This window comes from Lactuca serriola, chromosome 5, assembly GCF_051521515.1.
Source record: "Lactuca serriola cultivar US96UC23 chromosome 5, Lser_US96UC23_V15, whole genome shotgun sequence".
Lineage (NCBI taxonomy): Eukaryota > Viridiplantae > Streptophyta > Magnoliopsida > Asterales > Asteraceae > Lactuca > Lactuca serriola.
The window spans coordinates 305538733-305554008 of NC_136412.1; the positions used below are offsets into that span (position 1 = coordinate 305538733).

Here is a 15276-nt window from a genome sequence, read left to right on the forward strand (position 1 = left end):
AAGCAGTTCCAATTTCGTCTACTTTTGAAATTGTAAACTATTTATTAGTTAAATAGTGAGAATAAACCCAATATATTGATTTTGTATAGCTAGGAGTTTCACTTAAATATACAAAGATGATATATTGCATTTAACTTTTCATGAGAAGACAGAATGAATAATAAGAATTATAATATAATATTAAGAACAAGACTTTTCATCAACACTATTTTAGCTTATTATTGAAAAACAAAGAAATGAGATGGATAAAGTCATGGTCATTGAATATTTAAAACTTTAAATTACAATTAATGGGTACCGAATAGATATTTATCGACTTAAGATTGATAAAGTCTTCAATTTTTTTATCTTATAATGATTTAATATTTTTAATGAAGTATATTTATCTTTTTTCTTTTGAACGGCTAAGACGCTCTTTAAATCTTAACTTTAAACTACTTATTTATCCCTAGTGAGACTTGAAATATTAACTTCTTAGAAGAGAGAAGATACATTTTTACTCACCTTGATACCATTAGACCAAAAAGTCAAAAACTATTTGGTATTTATCAATAATGTTATTGTACAATTCTATATTAACCAAATGCATGATTAGAAAAACTATTATTAAAATAACTAATATAATACTCTTAAATAAAACAAATTCTAATGCTCAAGTATGCCAAAAATACATTTGGATTCATTTTACATGTTTCATTTCCACCTTTAAGGTTTACTTTTAGATACTTTGTGCTCCTTATATATGTTCTTGCGGAACAAAAAGACACTTTCACAGTCGCTCTCCTTCTCAACATGTCGAAGCAAACATACAGAGTGTGCTTGTGTTTCCGGCGACAGTTCAAACTCCAGGAGGGTGGACCTCCGGTAGACATCAAGGAACTGTTCAGTCATTATTCTGAGAATCGGGTGATGACTCCGGAGCATTTGCACCGGTTCATGGTGGAGGTACAAGGAGATGATAAGGCGACTAAGGAGGAGGCGGAGGCTGCCGTGGATGCCATCATCAAAGAGCTGAAACACCATCCAATCTTTCACCGGAGAGTTCTGAATCTTGACGCCTTCTTCCGGTACCTTTTCAGTGACTTGAATCCTCCTCTACCTTTTCCTCCCAAGGTATTTCTTAAGAACCCTAATTTATGATATGATGTTTCTCCATGCATTCATATCTGACTCTTGGATTTCTTCGATTTTAAATTTGTTTTCAATTTATATAAGGAATTTGCGACACCAAAACCATAAAAAAAAAATTAATAAACTGAATCCATTTTAAGGTTTGAAATTCAATACTTCAGATTATTTTTTATATTCTACAATATATCTGTATATTATTCATCTTTCCGGTCTCTTGAAATTGAAACTAAATGTAATTTTATGTTCTTTTTGTTGGATTTACGAAAAATAAAACAAAATATATAATCAATAGTTAAATATTCAAAATACTCGCTTCGTTTATCATAATCGGATAAAATTTATATCTTTTTAGTTACTGTTATTATTATTATTATTATTATTATTTTCACAAAAGTTAGTCATCTACAATGCTAAGTAGTATGGAATTTAACAAGATAGTGATTAGTATTGAATGTGTATAATGGAATGTGAGCGAAGACATTGAGTTGATTTATCCCGTCTCTTTTTTCTCTCTTCTATCTCGTGGGTGTGGCATGCCAATGACACTATCCTCTTTCTTTTTTTTTTTTTCTGTGCCATTGTAAGCTTAACTGGAGCTGTTGGAAGATTTTGCTATTTTATTACCATGAAATTACTCCATTCAGTTTTAAAAGTAAGCTGGATGAGTATTTAGGTGTATAAAGTTTAATGGATCGAGAATATTCTAAATTAACTGTATTGTTTTCTTTATTGACCAAATTTTAGTGATCTATAATATCATTGAATGCGACTTAATGCAGTTATAAAAGACGTCGGTTTGTTGTGTAGTTACTTTTGACAGGAACATTGTATCTACATAATACTCATAAATTAGTACTTTAAGATGACTGCTTATTGACAGGTATTTAGATAAATATTATAATTCCTTTTTTAAAAAAATTAGAAATACTTACAATGTAAAAGGAAAATGTCTATAGATACCATCCAACTATTTACAAGGTTTCATGTATACAAATTAGCCATAAAAATGTTAGTGGGAGTCACCAAAAGAAACTGAGCGACCTTCATTAATGAAATTAACACAAAATTGCTGATAAAAGGTAATAATTTAGTGTGTGTTTAACGGGTTTCTATAAACTCTTATTAAAGATTTGAATTAAAGAAAAATATTTTGTTTGAAGTACAAGTTTAAAGATTTTTTATTTTAAAAGAAAAAGAAAAATCTTGTAATCTAAAAACTACTTTTATTAGATTTTGAACTTTAAGTTTTTTATATAATTTTATGTCATTGAGAAGCTTACATATAGTACTTTTGTCAATCATTTTTATAAAAATAAACGTTACATCTTTCTGTCTGATTACGGCATGCACAATGCATTGAACTCTATGGAGTGTCACATCATCATTCACTATTCCATACAACTCTATTCATTTTTATCCCACGATGCATTAAACTCTATAAGTTTAATAGAACATATTAAAAAATATTTATTTAAAGATTTAAAGACTTTCATTTTTTCCCATTGAACTCAAAATCCATTGAATGCCAATGTGACATTTCACAATGATAGAGTTGTATCCATTGAATGACAAATAGACATGACATCTCGTTCAACTTTTCCATTAAACTCTCCATTATGAATGTTCTTATCAATTATAGATTTTATGTTATAACTATGATATAACTCCCTAACACACTTGGCAAAGTATTTAGCCAAATATATCTTATGAGACTATAAAGTTTCATTTGGCAAAGTTTTCACGGACCCTTTTATTAAATAAAAGTAAATAGTTGATCACCTTTTCCATGTCGTATTATGCCTTTTACAATAGTAAATTATTGGTATATTCAAAATCTTTAATATGGTGGGCTGGTGGTAGACACTTAGTCAATTATATTAAACACATGTTTTACTTGTTTAATAGTCTTTTCTTCGTCTTTTCAAAGGTCTACACGTGTCCATTAGCATTACTTGCATTTCATCAAAATCCTATTGAGTGGATGCCATCTATAAATTGATTTATTCAACATGATACACGCCTACACGGTTGTAATAACCTTTCCTCTATCTTATAAATTCATTGGTTTGTAACTTTGTTTCAATAAAAATGATTATATTTTTGATAATAAGTGGATTTATTTATTGAATTATATAGAAAATTAAGTATATTAAGAACTAACCACTATATATTTTATTAGTTGAAATTCATTTATTAACTTCTTTGATTCGATAATCGATTATATAACGAATCTATTTGTATGAGCTATGAGGGTTAATTATTATCCTTGCGTTGAGTTATATATATATATATATATATATATATATATATATATATATATATATATATATATATATATATATATATAAATAAAAGTTCAATAGAGAACCATAATTATAGGTTCTTCAAGGAACCAAATCTTTTTTTCAATTTCTTGAACTTATTCTTTATCGAAAAAAAAATCTAAAAATATCTAAATTCATATATTAACATTGTGAATATGAAAAATATTTTTCGGATTCACCGTGTAAAACCGGATTCACGTTGTGAATTTTCAAAGATTCACATTGTGAATTTGACGTAAAAAAAATCGAATTTTATATCATTGGAAAAAGGATAAAAAGTTATGAATTTCTGTATTTTTAGTTTTTTTTTTTTTTTTTGATAAAAAATAAGTTCTAAAAGTTGAAAAAATGATTGGTTCCTTGGTTATATATATATATATATATATATATATATATATATATATATATATATATATATATATATATATATTCTTATTCTAATAAAAGAATAAGTTTAATCTCCTATTGCCAAGTGGCATATAATTAGAACTTTTTATTAATGTTATATATCACATATCATGCCACTTGTCAATTCATTAATTATTCATTTCAAATTTCAAATTTTAAATTTCTACTTTAATTACATTAAATTAATAATTGATTATTCATTTCAAGTTTTAATTTTTAAATTTCTCATTTTAATTACATTAAATAGATAATTGATTGATCATTTTAATTTTCTCACTCTAATTATATTAAATTCATAACATTATATTGAAAAATAAAATAAAATTAATACAAATTATACGATAATATAACTTCATATATTTATTTAAATCAACGATTATAATTTTATATAACTAAAAAATCTCTTAAGTAATAATTTATTTAAAATAATTGATTAATAATTTTGATTTTTTAATATGAAATTTAATTAATTTTATAACCGTGTATATATATATACTCTAATAAATGAAGGTTTTTTGCCACATGTAGTCTTCTCTTTTATAAACCCATGTAATACATGGGTCTCACACCTAGTGTGTATATATATATATATATATATATATATATATATATATATATATATATATATATATATAATATAAATAATAAAAGTTATATATATAATTTTCAGTTTTGAACCAAATGTTTTAATGGAAAATTTCAGTGTATTCTTCCATTCTTTGTATATAAGTTTCTATTTTTATATATATTTTCATAACCTATAAAAACACTCGACAACTATGTATTTCTTCAAAGCTTTGTAAAAGAAAAAACCATATACACTATTGGTGTTCTCATAAAAAAAACCTGTGTATTTTGACATAAGCAAATAGTATACTTCTAAAATACCTTTTTTTTATGCTTCAATAATGTGAAGTATCTATTAATGAATAAAAATTTGAAAAACGTATATGAAAAAGGCTTTGAATCATTTAAGCAAAATATATATAAAAAAAAAACGTGTAGGTTTATACCTATATGGGTAAATTAGCCATCAACCTTTTAAACGGCAAATTAGCCATCACTCAACACATATGGTTATATAAAAAAAAAAAGTGTTTTGCTTCAACTTCTTTTGTAAAGAAAAATATTTGAAGTGCATTTTGGTGTCATTTTGTTTAGGTCAGTATATATCGTTTTTGCTCATAAAACACTATCATAACAGTTTATTCTTTTGATAAAATCACAAGTGATGATGTATTAATAATGTATATCGTTATAACAATATGATCATAACAGGTGATGAATGACATGGAGGCTCCATTGTCGCATTATTTTGTATACACAGGCCACAACTCATATCTAACCGGGAACCAAATAAGCAGCAATTGTAGCGTTGTGCCGATCATTGAAGCCCTAAAAAGAGGTGTTCGTGTCATTGAACTTGACATGTGGCCCAATTCCACTAAAGATGATATCGACATCGTCCATGGAGGGTAACAATTTTTATATTTCTTAAGTCAAATTTATACTTGTTATATATTAAAAATAATATATATTAATATATAATAATCCAATAAAAATAATTAATCAAATAAAAAGAAATTAAAAAAACTAATATATAATATTTCAATAAAGAAATAGTCTCTATGGTTTGGTAAAAAGACTTAATTGCAGAAATGGTGTAAAATAGTTATTTTAAAAAAGTTAACAGTCAAACTGTTAAAGCTAACGACATAGAAACCAGATCCGCACAAAATATCCAAAATTAAACCACTGATGCACCACGATATATTTTTAGGCCAAAATCACATATTTTAACGGAGATCTATTTTTGCAATTTGGTCTTTTATTTTATCATATGTTTTAATAAGTTAAAAAAAAAAAGGTAAGATGTAATATGAAGAATGGTGGGATCAAGTAACCAAATCCATTATGAAACGGTCCTTGGTTTCTGACAAATACTATTCAATGTCATCTCACATTGAATAAAATCTTTGAACATATCATGATGGAGAACATACACAATAAAATATTTTTTATTTATTTTTTTAAGGTTTAAGATATGTTCATATGTTTGGTAGTAGACACATATCGGCCCTTCGGATCGGCATCGAAATGGTGCGGTTTTTTTTAAACCAGTTTCAAAATGGTCCTGTGTGTTTGTGTTTTAGGACCGGTTATGGACGATATTTTTTCGGAACAATATCTGTTTTTTTTTTTGGTCCGGTTTTACCGTCTTTGCGTGCAACTATTTCAGAACTTTCTATTTGTTTTCATTTTTTGTTTTTTTTTTTTCATTTATTTTCAGTTTAAATCAAGGACTTACCTCAAATATTGCATTACCGAATTTATTTACTAGAAATTATCATTCATTTACCAAATATTTTACTTATACATTTAATATTAAATTGTTAAACACTAGAAGTGTTAATTATAATATAACACAAAAAAGGAACATATAGATAGTGGAAAAAGAGGAATACAATATTTTAGAAAGAACAAAAGAGGGTTGCATTTTGCTTTGCTTCCTCATCCCACATAGGTGCTTTGAAGCAAACAAAAGGCATACAAGGCTTAATATATACCACCACTAAAATAAGCAAAGCAGCCTTTAAAGGCGTATGTCAGGATGCGTTTTACCCGATAAAATAAAATCAATTTTTTTATAAATATAGACCGGACTGGAATGGGCTCGTTTATGTTCGTGAACATGGTAAACGAACGTAAATGAAGATAAAAAAAAAAATAACTGAAGATATATGAACATAAATAAATATATAATACACTAATGTAATCAAATACAATTAAACATATGTGAACATAAAATGAACTTATATGAACGAACGTAAATAAACAACATAAACGAACGTTCACGAACATAATTAAACGAACGAGACCATTGTTCATGCTCGTTCGTTTAAATAAACGAACAATAATTTGTGTTCATGTTCGCTCGTTTATTAAATAAACGAACTTTCCGTCGAACGGTTCACAAACAGTTCGATGAACGTTCAATTCGTTTACAGCCTAGTTCGGTCCATAGGCAATTTCTAATGACTAATGTGTAATTATGTATGTTTATTTGGCGGACTAACAGAAATAACTAGCCAAACATAGTCATAATGATTTGAAAAGGTAATACATAAAAAAATGAACTTTTTGTGAATATATTGACAATTGTTCATTTATGTTTGTCTAAGATTCTTAACTAATTTTTGTTTGTTCATTCACTTTTCGGTTATAATATGATAGCATATTTATGTATATACTATTACTTGACCAATAGGAGTAACCGTGGAGATTTAAGTTTTATGTCTTGACTTGATTTTTATCCGAAAAACATGAATTAAAAAATTTATTTCTTATCTGATTATTAGATAAAAATATGAAAAGTGAAACTAGTAAGAAATATATATATATATATATATATATATATATATATATATATATATATATATATATATATATATATATATATATATATAGAGAGAGAGAGAGAGAGAGAGAGAGAGAGAGAGAGCTAGGTTCAAATGTGAATTGACATCTATTGTGCGGACGTGTGGATAGTGTTATTCTGTGAGAATGACAAGGAAAATATGTTGTTTAATAATTTGAATACGTTCAATGTTACATAATTATTGTCATTATCACACATTCTTACCAATTAAATTGTCTATAAGGTTATTATAAACTTTTTTTTTATTATTCTCATTTTGTCAGAATATTGTCAGGATATTTATTGATTCGTATTCTGTAAGAATGAAGATGAGTGAAAAACGATGCGTGAGAACAAAGAGTGAATAAGAATTAATGAAAATGCATGTAAATGACAATAATTGTGTGAGGTTAAATGTATTCACATTACTAAACAACATATTTTTTAGTAATTCACATAGAATAATATTATTCAAACGTTCGCACAATAGTTGTCCATCCACATTATACCTCTCTCTCTCTCTCTCTCTCTCTCTCTCTATATATATATATATATATATATATATATATATATATATATATATATATATATATATATATATTTGTTTGCTTATGCCATTTTAGCATCCTAATGAAAATAAAAGAACGGACACTAACAATTAATTTTGTTAAATAAACAAATACGAACAAGAAAATTTCGTCATTTACCTATTAATATTCATTAATTTGTTCGGTTTAATTAAATTAAATAAACAAACATGAACAAGCCTTTGTCCATATTTGATGGTTCATTTACAACGTTAGAGATTTATAGTCCCATTCTTTTATAAATCACCCCCTTCTCTTTTATAAACTAATGGAAATATTTGAACTATAACTTGAACTTTATATTATGAAATCATTATTGATTGCATGACACTTATGCAAACAATTGGAAGTAAATAACGAGTAACAATTTACCGATTTTTAAAGTAAAAAATTGCTATAATAGCATAGGTAATAACTAAAGTACATTAATGTTCATATCTTGAAAAAAGAATACAAAGTATGTTGATATTTTTTGCAAGTTGTATAATATACAACTTCCATCTTATCCTTTTCAATATTTTAAAGTCGTATTAGATCACGATTTTATGTTTTATTTCCTTTTTAATTAATGATATTAACAAAATCCTTTTCAATATTTTAAAGTCGTATTAGATCACGATTTTATGTTTTATTTCCTTTTCAATTAATGATATTAACAAAATCACGCTTTAATCTTGTAAACCATATATTATCATTGTGTTTTTGACTTGTTGCGTACAAGGACACAACTTAATAAAGGAGATCAAAATAACGAAACTTACTCCGTTAATCATAAGCCTTTTTTTTTTCTTTTCATTATTATTTTCCTCTATTTTCCAAAATGTATAATTTTCTCAAAGGTTTGTAGACATCAATTGTATCATGTTGGTTGGTCTTGTTGACAAAATTCAACATAAGTTTGTTTTTACATATTGCAGGACGCTAACATCACCTGTCAAATTAAATCAATGCTTGGAAGCCATCAAGACATATGCATTCGTGGCTTCCGAATATCCTCTCATCCTCACTCTCGAAGATCACCTTACTCCTCTTCTTCAAGCCAAAGTTGCGAAGGTATTTTAAGTTTAAAATTTATTTACTAATTATTAGAGTTTGAATATCATAACGGCTAGTCATGCTCTCATAAAACATTGACACACATAAGGTGTGTCAATGGACACACCTTATTTTCATAAACAAATTTAGCTTATACTAATAACGTAGTTACATTACAAAAAATATAAAAATACATACTATAAATGTACTCTACAACTTGTTATATCTTGGAAACGATTGATTATAACTTCAAGCCAATACCGACATCTTATTTCATCCTGTTGATAAGGTTCTTTAAACAAATAATTACGACTTGTTTCATCATGTTGATTAACATTATAAGTCATTATTCTTTGTCTTTCAGAAGGATCATAAGGGAGATTATCAAATCAATTACATTAATAGTCTTTGTAAAATTAGATGTACGTCTGACGAACTAGAATAGAATTACTAATAGGTTGTTGATGTTGAAGCATATTATATATGTTTTCCTTTTCATAATTTTTTCCAATTTCCTTACATAATCAAAATCCAATTTCCATAATCAAGATCCAAACAATAAGAACTAATCAACCAAATTATTGTTAACAAAGCATACAAAATTAGATAGTTTAACTAAAAACTAAATTAAAAATTCACAGTTTCACGATAAACCTTCTCATTGTATTGAGTGTATTCCAAATAGATATTGAACCAAATAGAAACTAAAAATTAAATTCACATATTCAAAATTCAAAGTCACAATTCATAAATTAAGGTAATAAGGAACTATAGCATCATAAAAGTCGATAATGTGAATAACGAAAGATGGGCCGTCAAATATTTTCGTTGAGGACCTAATTTGAATAATCCCATTTTTTTATTTGGGGCACTTAAATAGTTTTATATATACGAAAGATGAGTTCTATAATACTACTTCCTTGCTTACTAATACTTAATTTCATAAATTATGCATTATGATAACACCATATACTTATTCTTTATTTTTGTTAGATGGTGATTGAAACATTCGGAGATGTCCTATATTACTCAGGATCAGACACTATAACAGAATATCCATCCCCCGAATCCTTAAAAAAACGGATCATTGTCTCAACAAAACCACCAAAGGAGTATCTCGACAAGACCAATAGCATGGAAAAAAATGATGAAGAGAGCTCAGTCAAGATGAAAACCTCACCTGAAGATGATCCATGGGGTGTAGAAATATGCAACCCTATCGAAAAACACAAATCCTTAAATGAGGTTGGAAACTATATATACTCTTTTTTTTCTTACAGTTAATTTACTACCATTATATACAAGAATCTCATTTGAAAAACATGATTCACTTTTTTGTTTAGGATCAAGTTGACGAAAGTTTTCAATACGAAGAGGAGACTGTAAAACAGAATACAGAGCTGGAGTACAAGCAACTAATAGCAATCCAAGCAAGAAAACTTAAAGGAGGAGTCAAAGATTGGCTACATGATGATCCTACAGCAGTTATGCGGATTAGCCTGAGAGAAACACGTCTTGAAAAGGCCGTTGAGAATCATGCGACAGATGTCATAAGGTAAAACAGCAGATTCTTTCTAATTAGCGACAGAATTTGAAGGGTATTAGCAACGGATTTTTCCATCGCAAATGTTCTTTAATTGTGGAGTGAATGGTGGGTTGTTAATGAGATGAAGTTGGTATCTTTTGAAGGTTTACTCAGAGGAACTTGTTGAGGGTGTTTCCGAAAGGATCACGAGTTGACTCATCAAACTACAATCCATTGGTTGGTTGGTGTCATGGAGCTCAAATGGTTGCATTCAACATGCAGGTTTGTTTCTGACTTCGTTTCCTTTTGAATAGTGGGTGTAATCGTAAAAACTAACTTTTTTAGTTCTCATAGACCCATGGAAGGTTTCTGTGGTTAATGCAAGGAATGTTCAGAGCCAATGGAGGTTGTGGGTATGTGAAAAAACCAGATTTATTGCTTAAAAATGGCCCCGATGACAAGGTTTTCGATCCTAAAATTCCACTTCCTGTGAAAAAGACTCTCAAGGTATCACTTTTAGCTCTTCTTTTTTGTCAAACCCACAACAGTTAAATGATAAATATATACAAGATTAATTAAGAAACTAAAGTTTTGCAGGTGAAAGTCTATATGGGTGATGGGTGGCATTTGGATTTCAAAAGAACACATTTTGACATATATTCGCCTCCAGATTTCTATGTCAAGGTTCACTCTTATTCCCATCATCCAATACATGGATACTACGTATTTTGATCATTTTACAAACTGAAAAGTCAAACATTTGATTCAGGTTGGAATTGCGGGAGTTGAAACGGATTCAGTAATGAAGAAAACCAAAATCATACAGGATGATTGGACACCAAAATGGGAAGACGAATTTCAGTTCCCATTAACAGTTCCTGAGCTTGCATTACTTCGTATCGAGGTGCATGAATATGACAAGACTGAAAAGGATGACTTCGGTGGTCAAACTTGTCTTCCGGTGTTTGAATTAAGGACAGGGATTCGAGCAGTACCCCTTCATGATCACAAGGGTGATAAATACAACTCAGTGAAACTACTTATGCGTTTTGAGTTTGTATAAGTTATAATAAACTTTGATTTGTTTTTTATTGTACGGTTAAATGTGTGTATTTTTGAATGTCCAACAAAGGAAATAAAAATGTTGGTATCTGTTGTGGATGACATTCAAAATTTTGAGAAGCCTCCTGCTTCCATCTCTCAACACAACCTTCAATTTGAGACATGGAGATTCAGAAGAAACCATAACAACATCAGATCGAATAAACAAAAGAGAAAATACAAATATTTTAAGAGTAATTGATTTCTCTGCTTTCTCTATTACTTTAGAAAGAGATCACAAGAAGCCTAAAAAGGCAAAACGAAAAATACAAGAAAGGAAACACAATATCCTAGGAGCTTAATATGGACAGCCAGAAAATGTGATTGGAAGACAGAAAAGGAGAGTGTATCATGCATTTCAATACTCTCCCTCAAGCTGGAGTGTGTAGCTTTTGCATGCCCATCTTGACAAGTAAGCACTCGAGTTGTTTTCATCCCAATGCCTTGGTGAGAAGATCGGTTGTCTGTAGTTTAGTATTGACGTGATGCGGCTCAATTTCGTATGATTCCACTCACTCCTTGACAAAGCAAGAATCCATTTCAATGAGATTTGTCGGTTAATGGAAGCCAGGATTATTTGCAATGTGACGGGCTGCTTGATTGTCATAGTAAAGTGTTGTAGACCCGTTTTGTTCTGCCTAAAGGTTCTTTAGGAGCCATTGTATCCATAAAACCTCACTAGTAGCGGCTGCCGTGGCCCAGTATTCTGCTTCGGCAGAAGATCGAGAAACAACTAATTGCTTCTTGGATTTCCTAGAGACGAGAGCTACCCTCAAAAGTAAAAGGTACCCAGTGTGAGATCTTTTTTGTGACGGAACATACTAGCCGTTTGGCGTCGCAGTACGTGACAAAGTTTGTTCCCCCGTCTTTAAGAAAGAAGATACCTTGTCCCGGTATGGTCTTTAGGTACCAAAGGATTCTCATTGCAGCGTCCCAATGTGCTTGTCTTGGATTGGAAACAAATTGGATTAAAATATTTACAGAATACACGAGATCTAGTCTAGTGGCTTGAAGATACCATAATCTCCCAATATGTCTCTTTTACCTTCTTGTGTCCACATGCGTGTCTTTTTTATTCCATTAAAACTTTTGATTTTGCTCCATAGGATGGCACCATGGTTTACACCCGAACATTCCGCTATCCTCAAGGATATCGAGAGTGTATTTTCGTTGACTTAGGACCAACCAGTCGTTAGCTACTTCGATTCCAAGAAAACATTTTAGAGGACCAAGATCCTTGATACTAAATTTTCTTTTATCAAGGTGGTGTTTGGTTTCTTGTATTTTCTCTTGGTTATTCCCAACTATTATCACGTTGTCGATATATATGAGGGCATCAACAAACACATCCCCTATTTTGTAGATGAAAAGTGAGTAGTCCGGATAAGACTGTTTGAATTTTAGATCAAGTAGAGCTGACTTAAATTTTTGGTACCAACTTCGCGAAGCTTGTTTCAAACCATATAGTGACTTTCTCAACCTACATACTTTTGTTCCTCCCCCATTGTCATAGTCGTGTGGAATCCGCTTATATGTTTCCTCGTTCAAATTAATGGGTTCTACATGTATTAACGCAGATAAATCTTTAACACTTAAGGGTACATGCAACCTAAAGATCTAAGTCATAACACTATTGATGTAACATTCTATTGAACAACAAGAACCCTATAACCCTAGGTAAATTTCTAAATTCACATAAGGAAACATACTTTTTGATTGTTGTAGTAAACAATCAAACAATCCTTTCTTCTTTGAGTTAGAAGCTAGCAACACAAATGTCTTGCCTCTAATGGTTCACACCCAACACTAGCAACAAGAAGCTTTTGCGAGCGGAGAGGGAAAAGACAAAATTTCGGATGACTTCTAAGTTTGTAGGCTGGCCAAAATTTAGAGGGTGGAGGACCCTATTTATAGCTGATCAAGAAACCCTGGATAAGCCTTACATGATCAAAATAATAATATCTTAAATCAGGTAATTATCTGGTTTCTTATTTATCTTCAAGAGATATTCTAGAATCCTAGAAATACCCCAAAACCGCCACCCTCATGTGGAAGATTTTGCAACAAGAAGCTTTTGAGAGAGGAGAGGGAAAAGACAAAATTTTGGATGAATTCTAATTTTGTAGGTTGCCCGAAATTTAGAAGGTGGAGGACCCTATTTATAACTAATGAAGAAACCCTCAATAAGCCTTACATAATTAAAATAATAACATCTAAAATTAGGTAATTATCTGGTTTCCTAATTATCTTCAAGAGATATTGTAGAATCCTAAAAATACCCCAAAACCGTCCACCCTCATGTGGAAGGTTCTGGAACCCCTTTTGTTCAACTATTGAACAATTAAAGCTTAGGTCTTTGCACAATTAATTAATCCAATTAATCACAAAATTAATTCTAATTAATTTCGGATTAATTCTTAATTAAATATTACTATTTCTTATTAAAATATTATTTTCATAATATATTAGCAAATTTATTTATTGCTATTTATTAATCATATAATAAATCAATAAATTAGTCTCTCTCTCTCTCTCTAAAAGTCATCCTGGACAATTACTAGGTTTGATGGCAACCCAAAAGGACTTTGCTAATAATTCAAGATTATATTAATTTAGTTATTGGATTAGACACCTAATCCAACATTCTCCTACTTGGATATGTCTATAACTGCAATTACCAGTATAACTTCTAAATTAAATTGCAAATAGTGCTTCCATAACAATTGTCGGACTTTGAAATAAATAGACATTGGTCCTAAGATAAGTGATCAAATATTTATCCGTTCTACTAAATATCATATAGACATGAGACATTGATTAGAATCAATCTCATTGTACAAAATTTTGTTTCACAATTTCCGGATTTGTGATGACGACATAAGACTTCAAATTGAACACATCAATCGAGTCCTGGATGGGCCCAACACTATACGTCATCACCAAATCACTAAGGGGCCCACATATATCGCTTTTCCCATTAGGGCAAAAGGAATGAATAAACTTTGACTTATATGTTTGTATCCTTTACTTACTAGATATTACATGACACTGCATTTTATTACATCACGTTACTGATGCGTTTACGCAACACCAATGCACAACCGACTTGTAAATTACAACTCATATATCTCCGTTTTAAGAATATAAGATATTATCGTCTCAGAATTACTCATGATATAATCCATGAAGTAATTATATGACCGTGGGTTTATCCAATACTTAAATCTCCATTTCTAAGTACTCATGAATTTTTTAGCAATACAGTTGCTATGTCTAACTTATTTAGACAATCTACAATCCAATTCATGACTATCTTAATTCACCACTTACTTGCCAAAGTATGAGCGACTGTGAAATTTGAATAATTAAATTATTGGGGAAGTAAAACATGCAAAACAAAACACAAGTATAAATAATTGACAAAGGCAGTCAACAAACTCATAAATAATTCTATTATTTAAATCACCAAAATTACATTTATTTTGTTACAAGTTTCAGACTAATCATCTAAGTACTAAAGCTAATGTCATATCTCAATCCAATGCTCTTAGCATGTTGTTTGTGCTTAATCCTACTCAGATCCATTGTGAGACAATATGTAGGATTATCTTCTTACGAGACTGTTTTCACTATGAGATGACCTTCTTCAACACTATATATGATATAATGGTATTTTCTGTCGATATTTCTTGATTTTCCATTGATCTATCATTTCTTTGGTTAAAGCAACCACTCCCTCATTATCGT

The 15276-nt window shown here is 29.6% G+C and overlaps 1 protein-coding gene across 1 annotated transcript; it reads left to right on the forward strand.

Annotated features, from left to right (window-relative positions):
• Positions 1-714: 714 nt before the first annotated feature.
• LOC145054839 (phosphoinositide phospholipase C 2-like) lies at positions 715-11610 on the forward strand. The gene is made up of 9 exons (XM_079003105.1): positions 715-1113; positions 5142-5338; positions 8786-8921; positions 9897-10148; positions 10247-10458; positions 10593-10710; positions 10783-10935; positions 11026-11112; positions 11198-11610. The coding sequence occupies exons 1-9, from the start codon at positions 793-795 to the stop codon at positions 11489-11491; spliced, it is 1770 nt and encodes a 589-aa protein (XP_078859231.1). The 5' UTR covers positions 715-792; the 3' UTR covers positions 11492-11610.
• Positions 11611-15276: the final 3666 nt, after the last annotated feature.

Coding starts and splice junctions, on each gene's coding strand:
- LOC145054839 (XM_079003105.1), top strand. CDS start 793: ATGTCGAAGCAAACATACAGAGTGTGCTTGTGTTTCCGGCGACAGTTC. Junction 8,922..9,896: donor TTCAAGCCAAAGTTGCGAAG/GTATTTTAAGTT, acceptor TATTTTTGTTAG/ATGGTGATTGAAACATTCGG. Junction 10,459..10,592: donor CATGCGACAGATGTCATAAG/GTAAAACAGCAG, acceptor TATCTTTTGAAG/GTTTACTCAGAGGAACTTGT.